The sequence below is a fragment of the Lycorma delicatula genome, chromosome 2, assembly GCF_047948215.1.
Source record: "Lycorma delicatula isolate Av1 chromosome 2, ASM4794821v1, whole genome shotgun sequence".
Classification (NCBI taxonomy): Eukaryota; Metazoa; Arthropoda; class Insecta; order Hemiptera; family Fulgoridae; genus Lycorma; species Lycorma delicatula.
Genome location: NC_134456.1, coordinates 116,601,861 through 116,627,428, shown reverse-complemented (window position 1 = coordinate 116,627,428; position 25,568 = coordinate 116,601,861). Strand labels below are relative to the sequence as shown.

Here is a 25,568-nt window from a genome sequence, read left to right as displayed (position 1 = left end):
ATTATTTTCTTATTTATGTATTTTCTTATTAAAAAAAATAAAACTGTAGGTTGTAAGACAAACCAGTAAAAAGTAATAAAATAAATATTTATTTTTATATCGATAACAGGTTGACGCCCAATTACAATCGCTTAATTTTTTTTAATGATGTGGAAAAACGCAGAATCACTTTCGAATCCAGAATCTTTCGACCAAATATACACAATCAATTCTCCGGTAAAGTTCTCTCTTGTAAGTATCATAAAAAAATTATTAGATAAAGAAAACCAATTTCTTATCTTCTATTTTATTAACCTCTCATTACGAAAAAAAACAACAAAACAATAAGTTGAAAGTTAAATGTAACAAAATTTATTATTTTTTTATGTTTTAGAACTTTTATGTTTTGAACTCTGAAAATTCTTCATTTTTTATTGGCTAAAGAACACGCTTGAGAAAATTTTCATAAATTCTATCTCCCTTGAAATATAGAACTCTATTTCCAATATATTTTTTTTCTTTATCCGATAAAAAAGCTGAATTAATGGCAGTATATAAAACCGTTTTAGGGTAAGATGGATACATCAATTCAGAAGTTTTTTCCAGGACCATTATTTTTGGACTCTAGTATATCAATACGTCAAAAAATTCATAGAATTGTTTTTCCTGTAACCATACGTTCTCCTTCTGTTATTTATTTATTATTATAGCCGGTAGAGACGTTACTACTCTGGCACAAAGGTCGACAGAATAGCGCATCTTCGTTTACCATACATAGACATAATTACTTTAATCGTCCGAATTCAATAATACTTTGTTGACGTTTTAAACAAATATGAAATATAGAAGTTTTATTCAGGAGTATGTGGTGTACAGTTTTTCTCTTATTATTAAATTGATCGCGTATTAAGTTTATTATATTATAAATGTAAACAAACGTAAATTATATATATTGTAGAACAGCTTTATTAATTTTCTAAATGAGTTTAGTTTCATCATGTTTTAGTTTTTTGTTATTATTTATAAAAGAACCCCACGTTTCGTGACTAATAGTGCAAATAATGATGAAAAATGTAAGTTACCTGCGATTTAGGATCGTTGATAGTTAATGCTTTTATAAAAATTAATGTTAATCAATACTTGTTGAAACATATTTAAAATTATGTTTATTATTTACATTTTTTTTTTTTACTAATTGTGTGTCATTAATTTCGTTTTCTGATTTCTACATGAGAAGAGTTATTGTTGGAGTGATATCTAGTTTAATTATTTTTGTATGTTTTTTCCGTGAACCAAATAAAGGCTATAACGATTATCTTGAAACTGATTTCAACGATTTGATGCGAAAATACTGACGGATGATAGGCTTATTTTCTCTCGAGTTCAAATACCATAATGTAGTAGTAGGTAGTGTTAAGATAATGGAATTCAATTGTTCAATCACAAAAAAAATTAAATACTTCATGATTATAAAAAATAATCAAATAATATTAAATATAATTGAAATAAATGCGAATTGGATCGCTGGAGTTCTGTTAAGAAATTGGTATCCTAAATACAACAGAGGAAAAATCCTACCTTTATAAATAAAACTATTTATTCATCCTACCTTTACTAAACTTATTTATTTATCCTACCTTTATTAAAACTATTTATTCTGTACTGAATGGAAACAGTATGTATGTTTTTTAATCAATTGCTTTCCACAAAAAGTAAATTGTTTTACATTATCTTTCACAATCCTTCTTATGATTGCGACGCAAGTAATATATTTGAGGTGACTACTTCATTCCTCATTTCTTTTATAGGTCTAGCATAGATTATTTTTTATTTTTGAAAAAAGGGATACCATTTTGTGAACGACTCTGTTTCGTGTCAGGTCGTCAAAAATCATTATGTTACATACAATACAAAAACGTACAATAAATATAGTTTGATTACTGATTTTACTGCATATAAAAATATTTTCAATGATTATTGTATCAGGCTCCTACAATACAAACTAAAAAATTTCGCCGTGAAATACAATAAGATTTTGTTTGTTTTTCATTATAGAAATAAAAATTCACTTAAATTATTTTTTCTTTTCATTTCTTATCTTCTTCTAAACGACTATTTAGAAGTAATAGCTATTTCCCCATTCCAGAGAGCCATTTCTTATGCTCGGTAGTAGTTTCTTATCATTGCGCATTTTCTTCAGAACTTGCAAACGATAACATATTCTGGCTTTCCAGAGAGTTTTAACTTCACGTTCGGTGTCAAATCAACGTAGTTTCTCTACATTAACGTTTTTTTTTAGACTTAAGTGTTTCTCCTTTACCTTTTGGTGCCGTTTTTCTTACTGTAGCATTTTCAATCATTTTATTATTAAAATAATAATATCTGTATTATTGGTAACAAATTTTAATAGATCTTTATTATTATATTACAAGATTAATTTATCATTTTGCATTGTATACTAACAGTACTGTATTAGTGCGTAAATTGAGATGGTATGCAACATTCGTTCCAATAAATTACGATTCTTATCTTTTTCCGCTGTAATTCATTTATATCATGTAACCTAAATTTATTTGCGGTTTTTTATGAATTCTTAACATAGTCATAAATTTATTTGTCTTGCATTTTATTTCTTCACAATATTTATATAATCGGTAGAATAATACACAAGATAGATTTACTTGATTAGAAATACTGTGCAAAAATGTAATATCACTTCTTGCGCTTAAAAATGTTGACTATTATTAAAAAAAAACATTGTCCAAAATTTCAAAATGCGTTCCGGAAGTTTGTAATAAAAATAATGATTTTGTTAATAATTATTGACCAGTCAAAGTGAAATGGTTTTTTTTAACTCTGTCTTCTGGCACTTCGTTAGTTTATGTGTTACGAATTTTATAAAATCTTTCAATAGGATTCCTTGTTTCCAAGCAACCGCCGGCAGGCTGAACACGTGGTCTCAATTTCACTCCTGAGGCGATCAACTGCTTCCTTCACACTTAATTTTCAGCTTTATCTCAGTGGCTACGCTTTAGATACTTCTTACTCATTTTATTTCATACTTAAGTTAATTTTTTTTTTTAATCGTCCTAGTACTGCAACAGCATCGCGTCTTTCTCAAAACGTTTTTAATTGCAGAACGATCTTGCATTGATAATCACTAGTTTCTCGTTAATTTTAGTACAAAACAAAAATCCATGAAGGTTTAGTGGAAGTACCTCTTTGATCGTCATCAGTCATCTTGTACGGTGTCCCTAGAAACACTGTTTACGATATGGCTGTTATAGTAAGAGGTTTATACAAGTATTTAACACTATAAACGTTTTTTGCTCAATTATAATCGACAGTTTGATTTTATACTTTAATTTTCACATTAATTAATAATTTTTTTTCGAGCTGAATTTGTTAAATACTATTGGCAACGTGATCGGTTGATAAAACTATTTGTCATGATAAAATAACGTAATAAAGAAAAATATGCTTGATGGATCGACCAGATTTCACCTTTTTTTTTTTGGACCAAATTTTACCTTCTTACCAAAAGATTTTCGCATATTTATTTTTCTTTAATCCTGAGCTCAACTATTTGCTTCTCAATAATTTCCAACAAATTTACATAATGTTATCCTTAATTTGAGACTACTTGTTTCCAAATTTGTCCAGCAGGAAATGTCACTCAAATTTTGGATAACCGGTTAATGTTTTAATGTTGTGGAATTCAAATTTTGTACCTTAAAATTATATTTTTTTAAATAGAAATTTAAATGATTAATATTTTTAGCTGGTTTGCAATTAGTTTGATTTGTAAATAAGGTCGCATTGCGTTTAGAAATAAATCCTTACCCGTTACACTGTTGTTTAAATTGTTTCTACATACATTATTGACATTTAATTATTGGGCGATAAGAAGTAGATTTTATTAGTAATTGTTGGCATCACTGCGACTGAAACTCTAGTCTGTCTATATTAATACAACACAGACGATTGTCTGTGTTAATATAGCCGGCAGTATATCGTTTAACAGTTAGTCTATTATTAAGGGTGCATTAATAGCCAACCCATTCAGCTTTAAAATTAGATAATGAGATTCAAACATAATTATTTAGATTGAAACTGTTAATTTTTTGAAAAAAATATGTACGTTACCATGTGATTTTTCGTTGTGTGATATTTGTTTGTTTTCTTTGAATTATTGAATGATATGGAAAGAAAGTTAGTTATTAATCTACGATGAATGCACTATCACACGTTATGCGGTTATTTGTAACTTCCGGATTGCTAGATCCAAAAACAAATAAAAGTGACCTTTCTGTTCCTTCTTTATGGTTGCTCTTAATTTATTCTGTTCTTTATAAGTTCTACTAATTAAGTTCCTTTTTTAATAAAAAAGTCTCAGTACATGATCTTTCTTAAAAATAAGTTTTTTATTAATTAAAAATTTGAAGAATTTTTTTGCATTGAACTGAAGAACAACGAAAGCGAATGATTGACAATGTTTTGCTTATCTATATTTGGCTGGGAGCAGTTGAAGCACGCAACCTTGTAAAAACAGGTCTTTGACTTTGTGCCTAGTAACTACAGTTTGTTTCTCCATCTCAACGATTCCTTTCTAGTGCTACGACTACGATGCAGGAGTGATAAATGCTTTACAACAATGGTTATTTTCACAGATGGCGCCGTTCTTCGAGGGAACCAATGATAAAATTGTTTAAAAGAAATGATAAATGCCTGAATAATGGTGGAAGTTATGTAGAAATGTAGTTTAAAGGAAGTTTAAGGAGGTTCTTCCGTGAAATAATAAACTTTTTCTGTTAAAAATTATGTGTATTTTTGAATTAAGTACTTACTTTTTTTAACGTCTCGTATTTCTAACTTTTGGATTTATCAAATAGATTTATAGTAATTTAAACTTTATTTGAAGTAATGAATGATATTAGAAATAATATTCTTAACTAAAAAAAGTCCTTTTACTGATTCTTTGTTTTAAACTATTGTTTGTTACAGGTGGTAAGATAGTTTCTGTGATCTTTCTCTACTTAGCTCAGATTTGCGTCAATCCCTTTCAGCGCCATGGTGTTGGAAGTTTTCCTCTTCGTCTCATCTGGTATTTACGTTTGCAGTCCGATATCGAATGCCTGGATACCTCATTTATGCTACGGAAGTAGGTATCCCTAAAAATATGAGCACAGAGTCCATTACGTATATTAGTAACTATTAATTTTGTACGCTGTTAGAACTCGTGTAGTTTAGTATTTGATGTGTTTTTCTATTTTGTTGTTAGTGAAACAAAATATGGTCGTGTAGCTAATGTGTAGTTAAAATAATTATAAAAATACTTGCTAGAATAATAATAATAGTAGTTTAATTTAATAAATGACTGCCTGTCTTCTCTGTATGACAAACAACATTACGTCTGTTGGTTTTTGTGCTATTTAGTAAATTACTAATGCTGTAGTAATTGATACTCTCCTTTGTTTTTCTTGTAATAAAAAAGTATTGTTAGTTTTTATTCCTAAAATGTGGTTTCTGAAGGTTAAAGTCATAAACACGTTGCGTTTTCGATGTAATCATAATCATTATTATCGTTTAAGAAATAAAAAGTCGTTTGAATATTTTCATGTGTATACTGTATTAATTTAACATTTTAACGGCGGCAAATTATTATCCTTACATCTTATCCTGTAGGAAGTTACCCGAATATATTTCTCATAGGTGACAATGATTTAGATGGCACCTAATTTGATAATTCATTTCTTAATTCGTTAGATTATTATAAAAATACTTTTTGATGTAGTCATTCATCCCTTTTTAATAGTTTGTTTATGATCCGTGTGGCTTCATATTTTATTATTTGTTGAAAGAAGGAGTATTACCTGGCAGTCTTTAAATCTTACTGTTCAGGTTGAATAAGCCCAGCAAATGTAACCTTTTCTTAACTAACTCGGTCGTATGAAAACCAAGATCTGAATATTCTTACAGTTACATAGTTGTTTTTCTTTCAACGGTTCCTAGTTCTATATTCATTCATAATGATCTGCCATTAGGGCTGATCCTGTTACGGCTGCTGCTCTCCACCTTTTTCTATCCTTTGCTAATCTCATTGTTTCAGCATATTTTCCCTTCTCCATAATCCCATCCGACATTTGAAATCTCTTTCTTTCCTTCCATTCACCAAGCCTTCTATCGCATCCACTAATAAACACTTTCTTCTCATATTGTACAATGTCCTAGTCAGTTCCTTTCCCTATATTCAATCACATTTGCCATTTTCCTGTTCTCCGATTCTCTTTACGATTTCAGTTGTTACGTGCTCTTGCCATCTGACATCATTCTGCGCCATACCTACATCTCAAAAGCCTCAATAGTTTTTATTCTCTTTTTTCAACGTCTACGTTTCAGCTCCATAGAGCAATACACTCCAAATAAAAAATTTCATTAATATCTTCTTTAACGCTAAGTTTAACTTTCCACATAGCAGTCTTCCCTTCTTATGCCTGTTTACTTCTTGATATTCTTGTTTATATTTTTACTGTGCAAGTCAGGACATCAGTTATAAAGCTCCCTAAGCACTGAAATTTCTTCACTCGCTCTAAAACTTCATTCCCTATCTTAATCTCAATCTTCTCCTCTTTTCCATCTAATACCCTACATTTTGCCTTCTTGTTGATTCTCATATCCTGATTTCGCAAGCTTCGTTTAAGTCATCAAGCATTTCATTTAGTTTTTCTTGGACTTTCCACCAGTACCGCCATGTCATCAGCAAAACGTATGCATTCTCTTCTTCCACCGATCTTTCTTCCTCTTTTCCCATTCAGACAGCACTTAATTATTGTTTCTAGATATATATACTAAAGAGTACTGATGACTTGCAGCATCCTTGCCTCATCCTCTTCCAATCTCTATTCTGTAATTTCGTCTCCTACCCTCGCTTTTATTCTCTGGTAAAAAGAGCTGTACTACAGTACAGGTCCTTTATTAGGTGCCTCTCATTCCAGTCAACTCCCTTTTTCTCCTTCTTCCTTCATTTATGTTTTTAAGTACGTAATAAATTGTGAAGTAAAGAATGTAGAGTTTATGTGGGCTTTTGACGGGGGGGGGGGGGACGGGCTGAGCTCACAATCCGAAGTTAACGTACGTATTCTCAGGATAAAACCTACCTGGATAGATTAGAATCTGTATTGTAGATTTACTTATTTTTTGCAATTTAGTATGAGTTCTTTAATTTTCTTAGAAGATTTCCTGGTGCATCTTGTAGGAACTGCATTTTTTTAACGTATTGCATGACCTAGTTGCAGTGGCGCCATGAAGCGGGGTAAATAGTCAGGCCAAACTGTTATGTTGAAATTTTAAAGAAATTTAGTCTCCAGCCGTTTGTTAAAAAAATAAAGAAAAAACTGGTTTCGAGCCCACTTTGGAATCTAGCCACTTGCTGCTACTAGGACTAGTATATGTTACAACCAGCTAGTTCAAGAACCGCATATTTAATGAAGCTGAAATAGAAAACCTGTTTCCTCTGTTTATGTTTTTTCTTTTCATCTATTAGATAATGGATCGGTGCTGTATTTTCGAATAGATTGACATTTTAGTACAACCTGATGTGTTGCATTATTGTTTTTTATTACTGTAAATTTTATCTATTACAATTTTTCTGCGATAAAGTTTACTTATATGCGTAATGTTATTCGTTTTTCAATTTTTGGAATTAACAGAATTTTTTTTCACATTAGGAACTGGTAATAATTTAACTACTTCGCTCCAAAGTTACCAAGAATTATGTACCATGCTACAGTTTCGTAGTGTATGCCCAGGATCGATAAATATTGTTGAATACACCAACAATGATATAAACATCCTGCACGCGTACTCCAGTGCGTAAAATGAAAAACTAAGTTCTTTTTTTTTTAATTTTTTCTTTCTTAATTAATTAATGTCAAGTACCCGAAATTAAAACGATCGGTTATTTTTTAACAGCTAAAAAAACTACCGATGTTTACTTGTAATAGTACATTTTCCCGTAAATTAATTTGAAAAGCTCATGCTGATTACAATAAGAAATCGTTTTTTTCTTTAAATAATGTTTATGTTTATTTTTATTAGTAAAATTATTATTTGCAAAATTTAGCCTGTAATGCGATGGTTTTGGATGCTGCAGAGTTTTACGTAACACTATAGTTGTTTTAAACAGTTATATTAAAAAAATGTGGAAAAAGTGTGGACGAAATTTTAATTCATTTGAAGGTTTCTTCGTAAATAAGTCGAAATGTGGAAAATAAGTTTTGTGTTTATCTTATGATATTAAAAACTTATTTTGTATATCGTATTTGTTGTACCTTCTGACCACCGTGATTGAGATACGATCAGTTTTCATATGCGCTGCTAGATATTACATGTTTTTGTGCAACTTTGCTGTGTATTAAATAAATATACGATAAATTTGTTTAGAAGTAAAAATTAATAATTAAATTAAAAATTAAAATTTTGTTCGAGGATAATTATTATATGATCAGTGTGGCCGCGAAATTGATTTACCTCCTTTTATTTAAGTGTAAAAATTGGACTTTTTTATTTAGTAATAGACAAATTGCGGTGTTATAGTTCTATTACGAGTATTACGTGTTGGTTATTTAAGTAAGTGAAAATTAAACATATTTACAAAGAGCTATGAATCAATTTTTGTGACTTCTCAGTGAAGTGATAAGTGGGTTTGCAGAGAAGCTTCACCTTTTTTTTAACGTACTGCAATTGGGTAGTTGGATATTTAAAAATGTAGCCTGTCGACTTGTAAAGTCTGAATAAACAAGTTTAATTTCTTATTCGTTGTAAACCGTACTTCTCTTATTTTTATAAATTTAAAAATCGTATCACGGCAACTGGAAATAATTTCTATGTACACACTCATTATTATTAAGCGTTTTGTTAAAATCTTGTTATATTACGTACTGCATTGATTTATATCCGGGTTTTTCCCAGACCGTCTTTTTAAGCCCGTATATAAATTACCTGAACCCGATATATACACATTATTAATTCAATATATTATTCGTAAAAGTTTTTTTTTGAAGATATTTTTAATCTGGTTTCTGGTCACTAGAAAGTTAACCTATATGGAACCCCACCATTAGCTTCGGGTTTTACCCCACTGTTTCAGTTTAACATTATTCTTGTGGTCTCTTTCTTGGTAAAGATGGCGTGTAGTTCGCATATTTGTAGAGTTATTCAAACCATGTATATACCTCTCGCAAATGTTGGGAAGTTTTACGTTCCTTCTTAGTACTCATATTAATCTGTGTTTACAAAATCATTTTTACGGTTTGTTAATCGAGAAAAAAATTATTTGAATTTCTCTGATTTTTTATTTATCTATTTATCGAATTCTGGCGCTTTATCTGTTTTAGAATTTTGTGGTAAATGCGTTTCTACTTTTGGTAGTGAAGAACTGGTAATGGCGACTGCTTATCTATGTCGTCTACATAATATAGACTTTGTGGCATACATATCTATTCGTTTACTTTAGAATATAAATTGTATACGCGTATAGTTTCCGATTGATTTTAAGAATCTTTTTCAAAAATTATTTAATCCATTAAATAATTAACGCTGTAATCGGACATTTTTATTCCTTTTTTTAAAGTGATCAATTAATTCACCACATACGTTTAAGGCTTATTTGTGGAATTATGATGTATAATAATCTTAGTGATGAAAAAACACCTCGGCTGACCGGGATTTGAATCCAAAATCTTCTGTCAAAGATCAAGACGTTACCACTCCGCCATGGTCAGTGGTCAAATTACTTAAGTTTATTTCGTTTAGCAATAGATTTATTTGAATACCTTAAAGATTCTACGTCGCAAAATCCACGCGGAATCCTTTTTGAATTAAGATTGCGTCATTTTTATGAATTTTTTGAGAATTTTTCAAATTTTAAAATGTTAAAAAGAATTGTTTTATATATAGATAAATGGTCATAGCTGCATTTAATTTAAATAGGTCTTCCCAAAAAAATATAAAAAGGATATTTGAACAGCCAATTGTTGCCAAAATGTCCTCTCGTGATATATTTTTTCCTCATAGTTTATATTTATGAGCCTCTAGACATATATTTCTGGATGTCCCATGTTTTTTCCAAATTGTTCACAATGTTTAAATTTACTCTTAATGTTGTTAGCTGTATTACTTGCGTTCAACTAAAGAGCTGCCAAACTATTTTGTCTACTTAGATATAGGGCTACATTGTGTTAGTGTTTGAAAGTACAGGATGATGAAATGCGATTATGGTTCGACTTAACGCGTAATTACTTAGATAACGTCGTATCAGTTAAACTTAGATAACACTTAGATAATGAGTGCAATTATAAGTCTTATACTGTTTAATTTATTTATCAATGGGTATTAAATAAAATAATGACACTTTTATTTGAATCCTCCTATGCAGTACCACAAGATTTGTTTGTAACGTGATAAATCAACGTTGTGAACCCAAAGTAGGGGTTTTTCTTTACTTAAACATGGAATCCGCTACACACCACGTACATTGTACAGTTTTGTATGAAATGCAGCACGCTTTTCCCGAAGCTTTATAAAAACTTTAAGAATTAAGGAAAGGTGATTTAAACAAAATGTTGAGAATAAAATTCCTGATTTTTTTTTGGAAATGGCTTTGTTATTTGATTGTGCGTGTTTTTACATTTAATCTCCCCTTATTCATTATTTGAAGTTACTTCAAAATGTTAACATGAACAATCTTTAAGTAACCTGATTAAATTTGTCTTATTACACGGAAGAACTGATGATACAGACCGGTAGTTACCGACCTAAGGTTTGTGGGGCCTTTCCTTATGATACGCTAGAACATTCCGTGCGAACAAGTATTATAATCAGAGAAATTACCGATAAACTAAATCAGGGAAATAGTTTTTTTACTTCCTTGTACAAAGTACGGGAAGTATTTTGATCGCGAAAAATTTCGGTTTTCAGATTTCAACGGAAATATCCATTTTGTTCATCCCTGAATCCATTTTGACTAGTTTCGGCATGACGTCTGTACGTACGTATTCTCGCATAACTCAAAAATGATTAGCCGTAGGATGTTGAAATTTTTGATTTTGGACTGTTGTAACATTTAATTATGCACCTCCCCTTTTGGTTGCAACTGACTGGACCAAAAGTGTCGTGATGTGTTTCCCCTTTTGACTAACCAAAAGTGACCGAAAAAGCCCAAAATCAAAAAAATTTGGATTTTGGAATTTTTCTTAACTGCAATTATAAGACCTCATTGAGAGCTTTTCAACGATGTATCATAGTGGTACTTATTTTCATCGGTTCCAGAGTTAGTCAAATGAAATTTTAATTAATGAAATACGTATCTTATAAGGGGAATGGACATTGGTTTGAGTCAGACTTCATCTCCTTTTCTTCTTTTTTAACTTTTTTATTTAATTTAAATATATTGATTTATTAATAATTATTAACCCGTCATTGTAAAAAAAGGTTTTAGAATAAATAATTATTCTGTAATTACATGAAAAAATCAGAAATTATTAATTAATAAATTAATTAATAAAATTAAATTAATAAATTAGAAATTATTAATTAATAAAATTTTTTGTGCTTTTAAAAATGTGTATAGATAATTTAATTGGCATTATTACATATCTGTATGTAATAGATTTGGTGAAACATCTGATTATTTAATATTAATTGAAAATTATAATTTATAATCGTATTATTTTTGGATTTTGTAGTTTAATTTTATTTAATTATTCTGGAATTTCTGTTTAATTTGATCTACATTAAAGTTAACTAGAGTAATTGAAAAATAGGCCCTCACAAGAACAACATACGCATTGAGGCATACATGCCCGATCTTTAATAAATTGCAAAAAATTCTTATCTTTTAGTTCATTACTCCTCTGATAATGTCGGACAATATTCCTCCAACTCGGAGTATTGTCGGACATCATTTCTTTTATTTATTTTTTTTTGCCAATCATTTAATCGCTCTTCAGTTTGATATAATTCTTCTTTCTGATCTTAATTTGTGTACACGTTCTCTAGTTTTCAAATTTTCTCTTTATATTAATCATCCTCTTAATCGTTTTATTCTTTCTTTGGTTTTAAAATTTCTTCCTCTTCATATTCATCTTCTTATTTTTTTTGAGATGTATTTCTTCATGTTACCTTTCTTTTTCCTCTATGATTATTTCTTTTTCATTTTTATTATTCACCAAATAATGCAATAATAAAAACTGAATATTTTACACCGTAAGGTCGAAATTAACATCTGTAGCCAGTATACAGGAGTTCACTAAACGGAAAGTTTACTTATTAACTTTTATTTATACGACACATCAGAAATCTGAAAATTTTGTTAATCAGCCGCTCACGAAGATACGATAAACACTGATCTAGTTATACAAGTAATAAATGGACTTTTACTCTATCCTAATATTTCATGTAAGATTGTTGAATTAATAATTGTATAAATATTTGAAGTTAATAAAAACTAATGTTTCATCAGTTGTGTAATTGTGCACTTTATTAAAGAATTGTATCTCGCTTTCAAATGAAATGAAACAAAAAATGTTTATTTGTAATTTAATAGGAGTACAAGAAAGTCATGTGGTATCCACATTAGATATTTTTCGTTTTAATTTAATCAACATGGTTAAAAGCAAACACTTGTGTAAAGTAAATACTGTGTTGTGTAAAATACTGTTAAAGTAAAGTATATTATACTGTTCAAAACCGATTTTGATATAATCGTACTTTCACCGTACTAGCCTGCGTTGTTAAACTTCGTCTTGAGTAATTCATAAGTAATTCTCGGAAATTATTAGTAAAATATTTCACAAAAAGCCGTGTTGAATCCAGTAGCATGTAGATATGCTAGTTCTTTTTAAGAAATCACAAAGAACTCGTCTAGCGTATTTATATATTAAGGGAAATTAATTGAATTAAACCATTTAACATAGAAAATCGTATAATTAAAACTCCGGTCTAGCACTCGTACTATTCGTTATAATTTAGGGAAAACCTGTGACACATTGGTAAGTTATAAATATCGTAATACCTTAATGTAATTTTTAAAGGATGAGCCCATAACAGCAGGATCACCTTTCAGACGTAAGCAAATTAGATATGAGGGGCATCCTGTCGACAGTTAACGTTGGAGTATCTCGGCTATAATCTCATTTTGATTTCGTTTACCTCACTTTTATCGCGTTGATAGCTGATTTTAACATTTTTGCTCTTTCCTAGATATTTTGTTTATTATTTTTAATTTAATTATCAGTAAATTAGTGTGTTGCGGTTAAATTTCGTTTATTAAGTTAGTTTTGCAATTCAACCAAAAATTGTATATTAAATATTTATAATTTTCAATGCGGACTGAAGATAGTCTGTTACGCTTGCCAGTTATTTATGTGCGGAAATGATTTCAGCTCAAGGTTTCACCAATCATAGTTTGACCTTGCTACTTTTGAGATAAAAGTTAATGTTGTGTAGATGTATATTCTAAGAATATCTTATCTGATATTAACATAAAGTATTTAGTGAATAAATGAAATAATGTAGTATTATATTACGTACTAATGCTAATTTTTTTTTTTACTTTCTCGACCAGTATAGTAAAGGTACGTACAGCTATCTGTAAAAATTTCACCCTCTCCTTTTGTTATTACTTGTTATGAACATTTCTGAACACAGAAATGCAAAATAAAAAACCTTTCAAATTTGTGTAATATACCCATCACCGATGTTGTGTATTAGCATTTTTTGAGGCGTAATAACTTTGGATAAATTTCTAAAATTTGGTACGATTATTTTTATGCGTAGGATTCTATTGTTAAATTTTTTAAACAGATCCGACAGGGTTTGAGTAGGTATGTAGAGTGTAGTTACTATTGCATATGGTAAATGATTGATTGGTTCCGTATACTTCTGAGCAATAAACAGGTTGTAAAAATTAATAAAGCCCTAACATTAACATTAAAAACCTTTTAAAATAAAAGCCCTAACATTGAAATATTTGGTTAGTTTTTATTACATAAATTACATACAATTGATATTAAATACACAATTTTAATGCACACATGGATCAAAGGGTGTGAAAAAATTGTATATTATTAAAAGTAAAAGTAATTTTTATTTCATAACAAAAAATATTATTACTGTTAACAGTAAATTCACAACATTCGTAAATTCAAAAGAATTAAAAAAAAACCGTAAATTAAAAAAAATTAACATTAACTTATACATAAATAAAATCGTTTCGCATCTGAAACGAAACCCGCAATCCTCTACAAAAATACTAACAAATAATTTTTATCTACGTAATGATTTGTTTAAATTCTCTTTTATAAATAACATTGCCAACATGTTGTTAGAAATGGATTTATCACAAGTCAAAATAGTTGTGAAGGATGAAGGATTTCTGAATTGTGATTTTGAGATCGTTATTTGGATAAGAATTTAATATATGAATCTGTTTCCTACTAATGATTACGTTTTCTCTTACGTACATTACATTTGCTGTTCTTTACGATACGCATGAAAAATATGCACGTATGAATTTATATTCATAGGCTCAGAAGAACTAGCAGTCTTTCATAGAACTCATTTGATTGTAGGAACAACATTTCTAACAATTTTATCTAACCATTTATATTATATTTTCTTCCTCTTCTTCTTCTAATAATAATAATTATTATTATTTGTATTACTACTGCTATTACGTTTAACCCTCTCCCATGTTGTTCCTATTGCCGAATTGTGTAGGGTGTTTGCCCTATCTTAAGCGGTCATTTCGTACGAGATGATGTTTAAAACTTTTTTTTTTTACATTACAATATTATGCTAATTATCTTCATAGTTTTAAACAATGAATAATTGTTCTTTTTGAATATTTATCTTTTGGTACAAAAAATTAATTTTTTTTTAAATAGCGATTCGTTTTTTCTTTTTCAAGACATGTAAATTGAATGTAGATCCGAAATTTTAGAACGTATTTTTAATTTTAATTTCTTGTTATGTTTGTATAAAGTTTAATTCATTTTCCAGTAATTTTGATCTCATTTATTTAAAATGTTCAGTAATTATTTTGTCTATATGACGATGAGAAAAATCGTTAATTCATAGATTATTGTTTTGTTTTCTTGTGGATTTTTTCATTTAAATGCCATAAAAGAGAGTTTACAACTAAAGAAATCGTTTATTCTAAATTATAGTTATTTCTTATAATTTTTTTTTTTCAATATTACGAAACCTTGAAGCTAGCGATCGAAAGTAACAATTTATTTTGAACTGCAATTTAACCTTACATTTTTTTAAATTCCGTCAACATAGTTTTTCTCTCTTTCTCTCTCACACGCGCGTGTACGTGCGCATGATTTTTTTCTTACCTTAATTTGTTAATGGGAAATCCTAACATTAAATATCCATATTGTTGTAATATACCCTGTTGTATTAGTCATTGTGTTATTTATAAATAATCATTTTACTATGCAATATAAAGACTTGTTTTCTTTAATGGCTATTTTGTAAAAATTGACGTAAAGTTTTTTTTGTTAACTTATATTTTTGTTACCTGTAAAAAAAACTATTTACCATCTTTGAACGCATTTTATGATACTGAAGTATTATATAACAAATTATATGCGTTGTTGAATGATACTTGCTATTGTAATAATCATTTTAATTACAACATTCTAATATTTACATCTGTTAATTAAATCCTTGTAAACATTTTTACTTTTAAAAAAAAAAAATAGAACGAAACTACAGTCTGCTATGTTTTAACAGAAAGTGTGTTAGTTCTAGTGATTATTAAAAATGTTCTTGTCCTCGTAAAAAAAATATAGTATTTATAATATATTTGTAAATTTCATTCGCTCTATTTTCGGAAAAATAAAATAAATTAAAAAATTTTAAAGTTTTATTGTAAAAATTTCAAAGGGTTTGCAATATATAAATGGTGGGTAGCCGTTGTGTTAGGTAACGGAATACTGCAAATTTGTAACTATGATAATAGTGGACAAATGTATTTAGAAATTGTAACCTTGTACTTATGAATGAATGCTCGTGTTACCACTGCCGCGGCGTTCGACAACCCCGACACAAGTGCGGCTAAGCACATACTGGCCGGCGTTAATCTGTAATGTGGTTACTCAGTCGACCTCACTCGTAAGTGTTTAAGTATCCTCCATATTACTCCCGTAATATTGGCCACGACATTATTCTGTTTTTAAATAAGTGATATATTAATTCGGTATTTACGTATCTTTATAATGACAAAACTAATCAATGATATATTGACTATATTCTACGTAAAATTACAGCCCTGACTTTGTTTTAATTTTAGTTAGATTGGTTTTTTGTAGCCTACATTTAGCTTATTCGTTCAAATCAAGATTGACTTTTTCGTTTGGAAACATAAAAACTAAAAAAAATTTTTATAATTCATGAAATAGTAGTTTTCTTAGCGACATGTATTTATTGAATTTTAAGCTGAATCAAGGGTTTTATTTTTTCCGATTGAGTTTTCCCACAAAACATCGTCTTGCCACATCTTTTCTTCGTATCAGGTTATTTATTAATCCTTTAGACCTGTAGTAGTTTAGTCCTGTAGTATCCTTTAGTTATTTATTAATCCTGTAGTCCAAACCTGAGAATTCTTTTATTGGTTTCTCGAATCTTCGCAAAAATCTGTTAGTTCTTAAGGAAAATTCTTTATCATATTTAATTGTACATATTATTGCCTCAGCCTCCTCCAACATACACTTAATTTTTAGTTTTTGTACCTTCTACAATTTGCCGTCTTCGACTAGGTTTCTCTGTTCAACAGTAAGATGTGTGTATTTGAAATAATGAAGAAGCTTGGGTGGGAAAAGATAAGGTAGTATTTTTCTTTTTGACATCGGTGAACACTTTTTCAAATTATGCGAAGATCCAAGAACGCTTGTAATGTCGTAAGGAAATATTACTTACTAATGTTATCGTTTAATTATATTGTTAAATGATTTGTTTTCATTTATAACATTTTTAAATTGTTTTAAAAGGAAGTAGGTTATTCAAATTGAATAACGAAAAATCTTAGTACCGTCTCTGTTTAACAATCAAATATGTGTCAACAGAGAATAAATGATTTTTTTTAATGAAAAAAATAGGAAGAAAAAACGTTTAAAATTTTTATTGGAGGAATTTTCTATAACGGAAGTAATTAAGTGACTACACGAATATTAAATGAGTAATTAATTTTCTTTTTACTTTCCCCATCTAGATAGCGCTAGCTCTAGAAGGGATAGTATTGTAATCGGTCCAGTTTGGGCATATGCGGTTTTCACCGGATCTTGACGTTTTCACACCTAAGGAACTCGTAAAACCGGATGCAAATTTTCCTTATGTTAATATTCGTATGTACGTGTGTGTTTTCGGTGTTGGCCTCTTATCGCCTTATATCTCCGGAACTATTGGACCTATTTTTACAAAACTTGATCAAATTACTTTTACGTGTGGGACATTGATGCCGTTAAATCTTCAACTTAAAAGATCAAGGAGATGAGGCTGTACAGCAAGGTCATCCTCAGTATCTTGAAATTTCGCCTAATTAAGGTCGTATTTTTCCTAGGCACATATGTTAACGATTAAAAAATAACAATATTTGCAAAAAAAAGACCTTTTGCAAAACCGCATCCCCATTCCCAAAAAAATGCTGTTGTAGTCGTTTGAATAAATGAATAATATTTAAAGTTTAAAAAAGTAACTCTGTCTCTGGCTGTGTCTTGAACTCGGCCGCCTAGTTGACTCGGTACTTGGTGCGTTAAGCTTTGTCGCTACGCTAGTCTGCTGACCGTACAAGCGAAATTTGTTCTATGTAAGTTGTGAAATTATATTAGTTTAGTTATGCCGACCGTCGCCGGTATTACCGCCACGCCCGCGCGAATTAAATACGGTATGCGCGCGCGCTTTAGTTAGAATCATTGAATTAAATAAACGAAAAATATTATATTTAAATAAAATTATAAATATTTCAAATCGAGTTGTGTGTGTATGTTTGTGTGTAAGCCGTGTATCAGAAACAACCCACAGTTGTAGGACTTCCCGGATCGCGGCTTTAGCCGTTTGACGGGTAAGTCCTACAACTCTATTGTCAGCTGTTTTCAAATTCTTATGTACGTAGTGGTACTTTCGTACTGAAGTATTATTAATTTAATTTAAAATTCGTAGTTTTTCTTCAATACCGAATCGAACTATTTCGCGTAGGAATATGTTGTTGATTTATTAAATAGATCTTTATTTGAATGAATATACGGAACAGAGAATTAGTATAGCCCGTATTTAAGTAGCTTTATTCTGGATATAACACCCGATATAATTCCCAGTATCGGTAATGTACTATCCAATCCGGAATAAAATTTACGCAATATGTATATAAGTTGCCATTTCGTCTATAGAATTACATAAATAGCTTTTTTTTTAAAAGCTGAAAAAAAGCATTTTTAAACATGAAATATACGCTCTCTTTCGTCAGTTTTATTTTTTATCTCCCTTGATGAGTTGCAAAGTTTTTTCTAATTTAAAAAAATGGCGTATACATATTGTCATCCCTTTTCATAAAATCAGTGTATCAAGTTCTCCTCGTAAAGTCGAGACAAATCGTTTTGATACTTATTTAACAAACAACCAAATAATAATTTTCTTCCTAACGTAATTTGCTAACGATTATTGTACTATGTTTTTTTTTTCAGAAACGATTGTATTCTAATATTTACTAAGTATTGTTTTGTTATCAGTTAAGTAGAAAATAGTAAAATTACAAAAGTTTTATATTCTTGTTTTCAGTGTAGTCTAAAATGCCTCATTTATCTGTTACTGTGTATCACTGCAGTTATCATTTATTTATTTATTTTTTTTTTTTTTTGACTACATGAATAAAGTTTACCAAGCATCGAGAAATAATAAAATTATTTCGTAATTTGTTTTCGTATAAATATTTTACCAATATTCTTGATTTATTTACTGAATTTTAAGATAACTTAAAAACACAATTTACTCCATTAAATCGGTTTTAAATTGTGTGATCTGTTTATTTAACCTGGTTTTTTAGACTGAATTATTTCAAAATGTTTATTTATTATTTAAAATACTCACTTTTTCTGAACGATGTTACAAAATGTAGTGCAATATGGGTTCTTTTTCTTTAATTTATAAAACTCTTAATTTTGAGTCCGTGGATTTTTTTTTAACGTAATTATAATTATTTGACATTCTTTTTTGAAATTATTATTCCAGCTTTATTCTTAGCTGTTGCCGTTATCCTCTGTTACTGTTTGTAATAGTGTTTGTAAATAAAAAACCTTCAAGATTTATTTTGTAGAGATACTTATTCGTCTATTATTTCTGCTTGTATTGTTACTTTACAGAGTTTTCATTATCCATCGTTTGGAACACAAATGAGTTTCGTTTTTTGCCATTTTTTCCGTTTCCTATTTTTTTCGAGTGAAGTTCATAATTTCAAGATTAAAGATAATATACCTACAATCTAAATTTGAATTAGTGCGAACTGAAAACTCCGGTTTTAAAAATAGTTTTACTTTACTTTTCGTTTAATAATTAATTGTATTATTTTTCTCCTTACCTAAAACTGCATTTCAACTGGGATTTAAGTTTATTTCTGAATCTAGATAGCGGTATAGCTGTAGAAGCGAAAGTATTGATATCGGTCCAATTTGGGCGTATGCGGTTTTCACCGGATCTTTACGTTTTGAACCTAGGGATCCAAAAAACTGGATGAAAATTTTCCGGATGTTAATGATCGTATGCACGTGTGTGTGTTTGGTGCGTTGGCCTCTAAATCACCTTATATCTCCAGAACTACTGGACCGATTTTTACCAAACTTGTATATACGGGGTTACTTATATATTATTACTTATATATATATATGGGGCATTAATGCTAATAAATTTTCAACTTAAAAGGTTAAGGGGTTGAGACTACACAGGAAGGTCGCCATCAGAATATCGATCGAGATTTCGCCTAATTAAGGTCATATTTTTCGTAGGTACATTTGTTAACAATTAAAAATAACAATGTTTGCAAAATCGCACTCCTACTCCAAAAAAAAACTCTAAAATAACTCTTAAACTAGTGGCTAAGTAGACGTATCTGCGTCAATAGTATTACGTATCACCACAAGGAGCGCTAGTGTGGCAGTCCGCCTTCTTGGAATTTCCCTTTTTCCCTATGGGAAATTTAATTTTCCCTCGTCCTTTTGGACCGGGAAATTTTTAATTCCTTAGGGAAGCCAACCAAATTATTTTTTCACTTAAAATATGAATTTATTTTATTTTATTTAGTTATTATTTCAAAGGTTGGTAGGGCTAACGTACAGTTGTAGTCGTCTGCTAGGTTGTGACGTCACAGATGAGAGTTAGAATTGAATGAATGAATAATATATAAAGTTAAAAAAGTAACTCGGTCTAGCTGGGTCTCAAACTAGATCGTCTGGTTGACTCAATACCTATGCGTTAAGCTTCGCGGCTACACCAGTATGCCGACTGTACAAGAAAAATTTGTTCTGTGTAAGTTGTAAAACTACATTACTTTAGTTAGTGCCTACCATCGTCGCTAGTACCGCTATATCCGCGTGAATTAAATACGGTATGCCCGCACGCATTAGTTAGAATCATCGAATAAAATAAAATAGAATAAAAAATATATTTAAATAAAATGATAGATATTTAAAATTAAATTGTGTGTGTGTGTGTGTGTGTGTGTGTGCGCGCGCGCGCGTGTGTGTGTGTGTGTGTGAGGACTTTCCCATCACGCGCCTAAAGCCGCGTTCCAGAAAAGTCCTAAACTGTGTTTTTAGCCTTTTTTACATGACATCAAGATAAATAGGTCAGTTTACATCTTTTAATCGGGTTTATCTTTTATTGTGTGGTTATTGTAAATATCATGTCAATTAATTTTGATCAGTTTCAAATTAGTTTTTTATCTCGTCGGAAAGGTTCAAGCTGTTTTTCATCTATCATTTATGTAAATATTCCTTAAAATAATGATTATTAAATAATATTACAATTTAAAAAAATTAGATGATGTATTATTGTGGTGTTGGTACAACTAGAGTCGGACAGCTGATATCGCTAATGTTTGGTGTCTACTGAATTAAGTGTTTTTGATTGAGATGTTGGTAATTTATTTTTTAAAGTTTAAGTATTAGATATTGGGGAGCGTTCGAAAAGAATTTAAAATGTGGCTTTGAAAATGAATGTTGACTAGAAAGATTCACGTAAGCATATCCTTAAATTCAATTATTATAAAGTTATTTGGTTAATATGAAATCGTTTAGTTGTGTCTGTATCGCATTTGTTTCAGAATGATTGCTTCATTAATGAAACATTTCATCATATTTTTGTTTAATATTCCAAATTTGTTAATAAAAAATGTTTTTATACTATTAACTATGACAGTAGTAATTTATATACGTGTGTTTAAGTCTCTGCTTAGTGGCTCTTTATATATAACTTTTACAACACGCAACCATGATTCAGCTGCTAGTTTATGTGATTCATGATTTCATCGTCGCTTGAAATACCTAATGTATACTTAAAGATTTAAAGGCTCTTAACCTAATCTGCCTCATTTAAGTTGATAGTAGCGCTCACAAACTAAAAACTTTTCTTTATTTCTTTGAGTGTGATACCTTATATTGTATTGATTTTTTGATTAGATCAATGCAACAGATTTGTAAGAAATTTTCTTTCACCCTTAGTTTGGAATAAGTGAAATTAAAATCTTTACAATAACGTTCGTTAACTTTATCGTGGTATGTCATGCACCTTACATTATAGCTAAGCGGAATAGTTTTTTCGTAAATAGCCTAGGGTATATCCGTAATTAAAGTTTAGCAGTAATCCGGTAGCACATTATAGCCCTTCGTTTATCTTTTTTTTTCAATCGTTGCAGTGGTTTTTCATCTCTAAAATATCTTCGTGGTTTCTGATGAGGTTTGGAAAAAACACAGATGTGGTAAATGCGGGAAATGAATTTTGCCTGACATATTTCATTCGATAGCTTTCCATGATTTAGTAAGTTCATCCGTAACATTTTCATATTTTGTGGGTTGACAAACAGAAAACTTTGGCATATTTCTTTTTTTTAAACCCTGCGTTAGCTGTGAGTGAAAGTTTCAATTTTGAACGATTCCCTTATTTCTTGACCACGAAAATTTACGTTAAGAAAATTGTAAAAAAAAATAATTGAGTGTTTTGTAATTAAGTAAAATCTATTTAACTATAATAATTGAAATTTTCATTCATAATAGTGTCAATTATCAATATCTATTTCAAATTAGCAGAAATTTTTAAACGTATCTTACCAAAAATAGAATATCTAACTTTTAATTTCAGACGCTGATAGAAATTTATAAACGAAATACGAATATTGCAAAAGTTTTGAAATATACGGAAAAATATGTATGAAAATGATTTTGATGATTTATTTTTCGCTGCGGGAAAGTGCAAAGTTATTGGAATCGGTGGGTGCGTCATTGACCGTGATGAAACTTACCATTTTCCATCAGAAAGTGATGATTTCAGTGCAGATAATTCAGTTCAAGTATATCTAACAGAAGAAAATACAAGAGTCACGAAAAAATATAACTGTTAAAAAACTTAAAGATCGTCTTTTTTGTTTGTTGGTTTAACCTTAGATGATATAAGAAGTACGGTAAATAATTTACCGAGCGAAATTGTAATTTGTGAAAAGGAACCACCAGATCACTAAAACATAAAGAAAGAAACGGAGGAAGGAAAGTTAACTGCACATTGGTAAGGTCTGTATTAAATATAAGGTAAAGAGGTTACTGTTAGTGAAGTGAAACCGCTAAAAGAATATAGAAACCCATGTAATAAATCTGTAATTGACAAAGTTCGCGTTGCCATTTTTCATGAATATTGGGACTTAGGTTATTTTATAAAAAAGAGTAGCTTTTATTATTATACACATCGCAAGCAAAGAATTATTGTTCAGTCAGGGAAAGCGTAATTCTCAATGAGAAAGAAATGGTCATTAAAAATCCTGAGGTGTTTCTGATATAAAATATGATATAAAAAAAGAAAACAATAGCAGGAATCGGAACTATTTGATCTCATATAAAATGTTTCCCTTCTTTGTTTGAAAATCAGTACACATGAGGGACAAAAAAAAAGTATCTTCCATTAAATCTAAATTTACGAACCGTGTATGTATGATCTGTATCTGAAGAATACCAAAAAAAAAACCGGTTTGAAGAAAATTCTTTTGCGTGAATTGTTTTTTTTTTTTTAATTCTTAAATCCGTGCAACAACCCACAAAGCCAATAAAATTTTACTGGTACGTGAGTTCTTTAATGAGAAAGTCATTTCCTGCGGTCTATGGCTCTCAAGGTCGCCACATTCCCATATTTTCATTTATTTATTTTTTAATCTAAAAGAAAAAGTGTTCAGAAATAATTCTTACACATCGATTGACTCGAACCGAACATTTAAGTCGAAATGTTTATTTACTTTAACCATGAGTGCTTATACTTTATTCCACGAGTGTTTTTTTCAGGCGATTGGTGACATGTACTCCAGACACCTACTATCTGTGAGATTCAGTGTGTTTCCCAAATGACTCAACGTAATCCGACTGTGAAATTCTGTTGTATCTCCATCCATATTGGAATTAAATGCAATGAACGCGCTGATAGTGTGGCAAAAGTGGCTTGTTTGCAGCCTCCTTTCACTAAAAGCGTTGTCCCGAACGATCTTGCCTCTTTTCTGAAGAGGGGTGTTTCATGATGAGCGGCAAAGTGAACGGAATCCTACTATCAACAATAAACTTCGTCCAGTAAAAAAAAAAAGCTCACAACACTGTTGTAGGACCAAAACACGGCTTTAGCCGCGTTACAGTTTTGGGACAGTCATACAACTGGTGGGTTGTTTCTGATGGACGGTTTACATACACACAACTTAATTTAAAGTATTTTTATTTTATTTAAATATATTTTTTCGTTTATTTTATTCAATGATTGTAACTATCATGCGCGCGCGCATACCGTATTAAATTCACGCGGATGTGGCGGTACTAGCGGCGACGGTCGGCACTAACTAAACTAATACAATTTTCCAACTTACATAGAATAAATCTTGCTTGTACGGTCGGCGGACTGGTGTAGCCGCGAGGCTTAACGCACAAGTTACCGGGCGATCGAGTTCGAGACCCAGCCAGACCGAGTTACTTATTACTTCGTTGAACGAAGTAAAGGAAGTTATGCGATCGCGAAAAATTTCGGTTTTCAGATTTCAACGGAAATATCCATTTTGACCATCCCTGAATCCATTTTGACTAGTCTCGGCGTGACGTCTGTACGTACGTATGTGCGTATGTATTTCGCATAACTTAAAAACGATTAGTCGTAGGATTTTGAAATTTTGAATTTAGGACTGCTGTAACATCTAGTTGTGCACCTTCCTTTTGATTGCAGTCGACCGGACCAAAAGTGTCCAAAAAAGCACAAAATCCAAAAAATAGGATTTTGAATTTATCGTAACTGAAGTAATAAGTCCTAATTGAGAGTGGTACTTATTTTCATCGGTTCCAGAGTTATAGCTAAATAAAATTTTAATTAATGAAATATTTGTATCTTACAAGGGGAAGGCACATCGGTCGAATCAAGACTTCATCTCCTGTCTTTTTAACTTTTTTTTAAATTTAAACATATTGATTTAGTAATACTTATTAACCTCTGATTGTAAAAAGATTTTTACGATAAATAGTAATTCAGTAATAACAATAAAAAAAAAAATTAAATAATATCAGAAGTTATTAATGAAATAAAATTTTATATATTTTTCATTTAACAAAAAATGTGTATATGTGATTTAATAGGCTTAGAAGATTTTTAATTCGGTGTCCACATCAGATTTTTTACACTTTAATTATTATTAATTTATTTTATTCTACTGCTCACCTGTGACGTCACAACATAGCAGACGACTACAACAGCATTTTTTGGGGTGGGCGTGCGATTTAGAAAATTTGTTATTTTTTGATTGTTAACAAATGTGGCAAGTAAAATATGACCTTAAGTAGGCGAAATCTCGAGATACTCAGAGTACTACGTCTCTACGCCTCATCCCCTTGTTCTTTTTAGTTGAAAATTTAATGGCATCAATGCCTCATATGTAAAAGTAATCTGACCAAGTTTGGAAAAAATCGGTCCGTTAGTTCTGGAGATAAAAGGTGATTTAGAGGCCAACACCGAACATACTGACGTACATATGAACATTAACATTCGGATCCGGATGTGGATTTAAAAATTTGTTTATTCATATAATCTTTCTCGTCTATTTATGCAATTTGGCGTATGCCAGATGGTAATTTCATGCTTTTAAGTTATTTTTTTAATGTTGTATTCAGTGTGGTTTTATTTCGCTTTTAACATAAGTCGTGGACGTTTTCCATGTATGCTGTGCTTTTATAACTGGTTTACTATATAAAAATCGTATGCGGGCGCTGATAACAACACTTTGTAGTACACCTAGGAAAAACACGTAAACTATT

The 25,568-nt window shown here is 30.2% G+C and overlaps 1 protein-coding gene across 5 annotated transcripts in view; it reads left to right on the top strand.

The window, feature by feature from the left end:
- Nucleotides 1–25,568, top strand: part of NFAT (nuclear factor of activated T cells 3) — a 182,897-nt gene that overhangs the window by 46,401 nt on the left and 110,928 nt on the right. For 2 of the 5 annotated variants that reach the window (XM_075356139.1, XM_075356140.1), the window contains one exon: nucleotides 4,984–5,140. The exons of 2 other annotated variants lie outside the window; for them this stretch is intronic. In XM_075356139.1, the coding sequence (XP_075212254.1) occupies nucleotides 5,050–5,140 (91 nt within the window). In that variant the 5' untranslated portion in view covers nucleotides 4,984–5,049. Of the gene's footprint in view, nucleotides 1–137; nucleotides 232–4,983; nucleotides 5,141–25,568 lie in introns of those variants that run through there. One more of the 5 variants, XM_075356141.1, reaches the window with a different exon arrangement.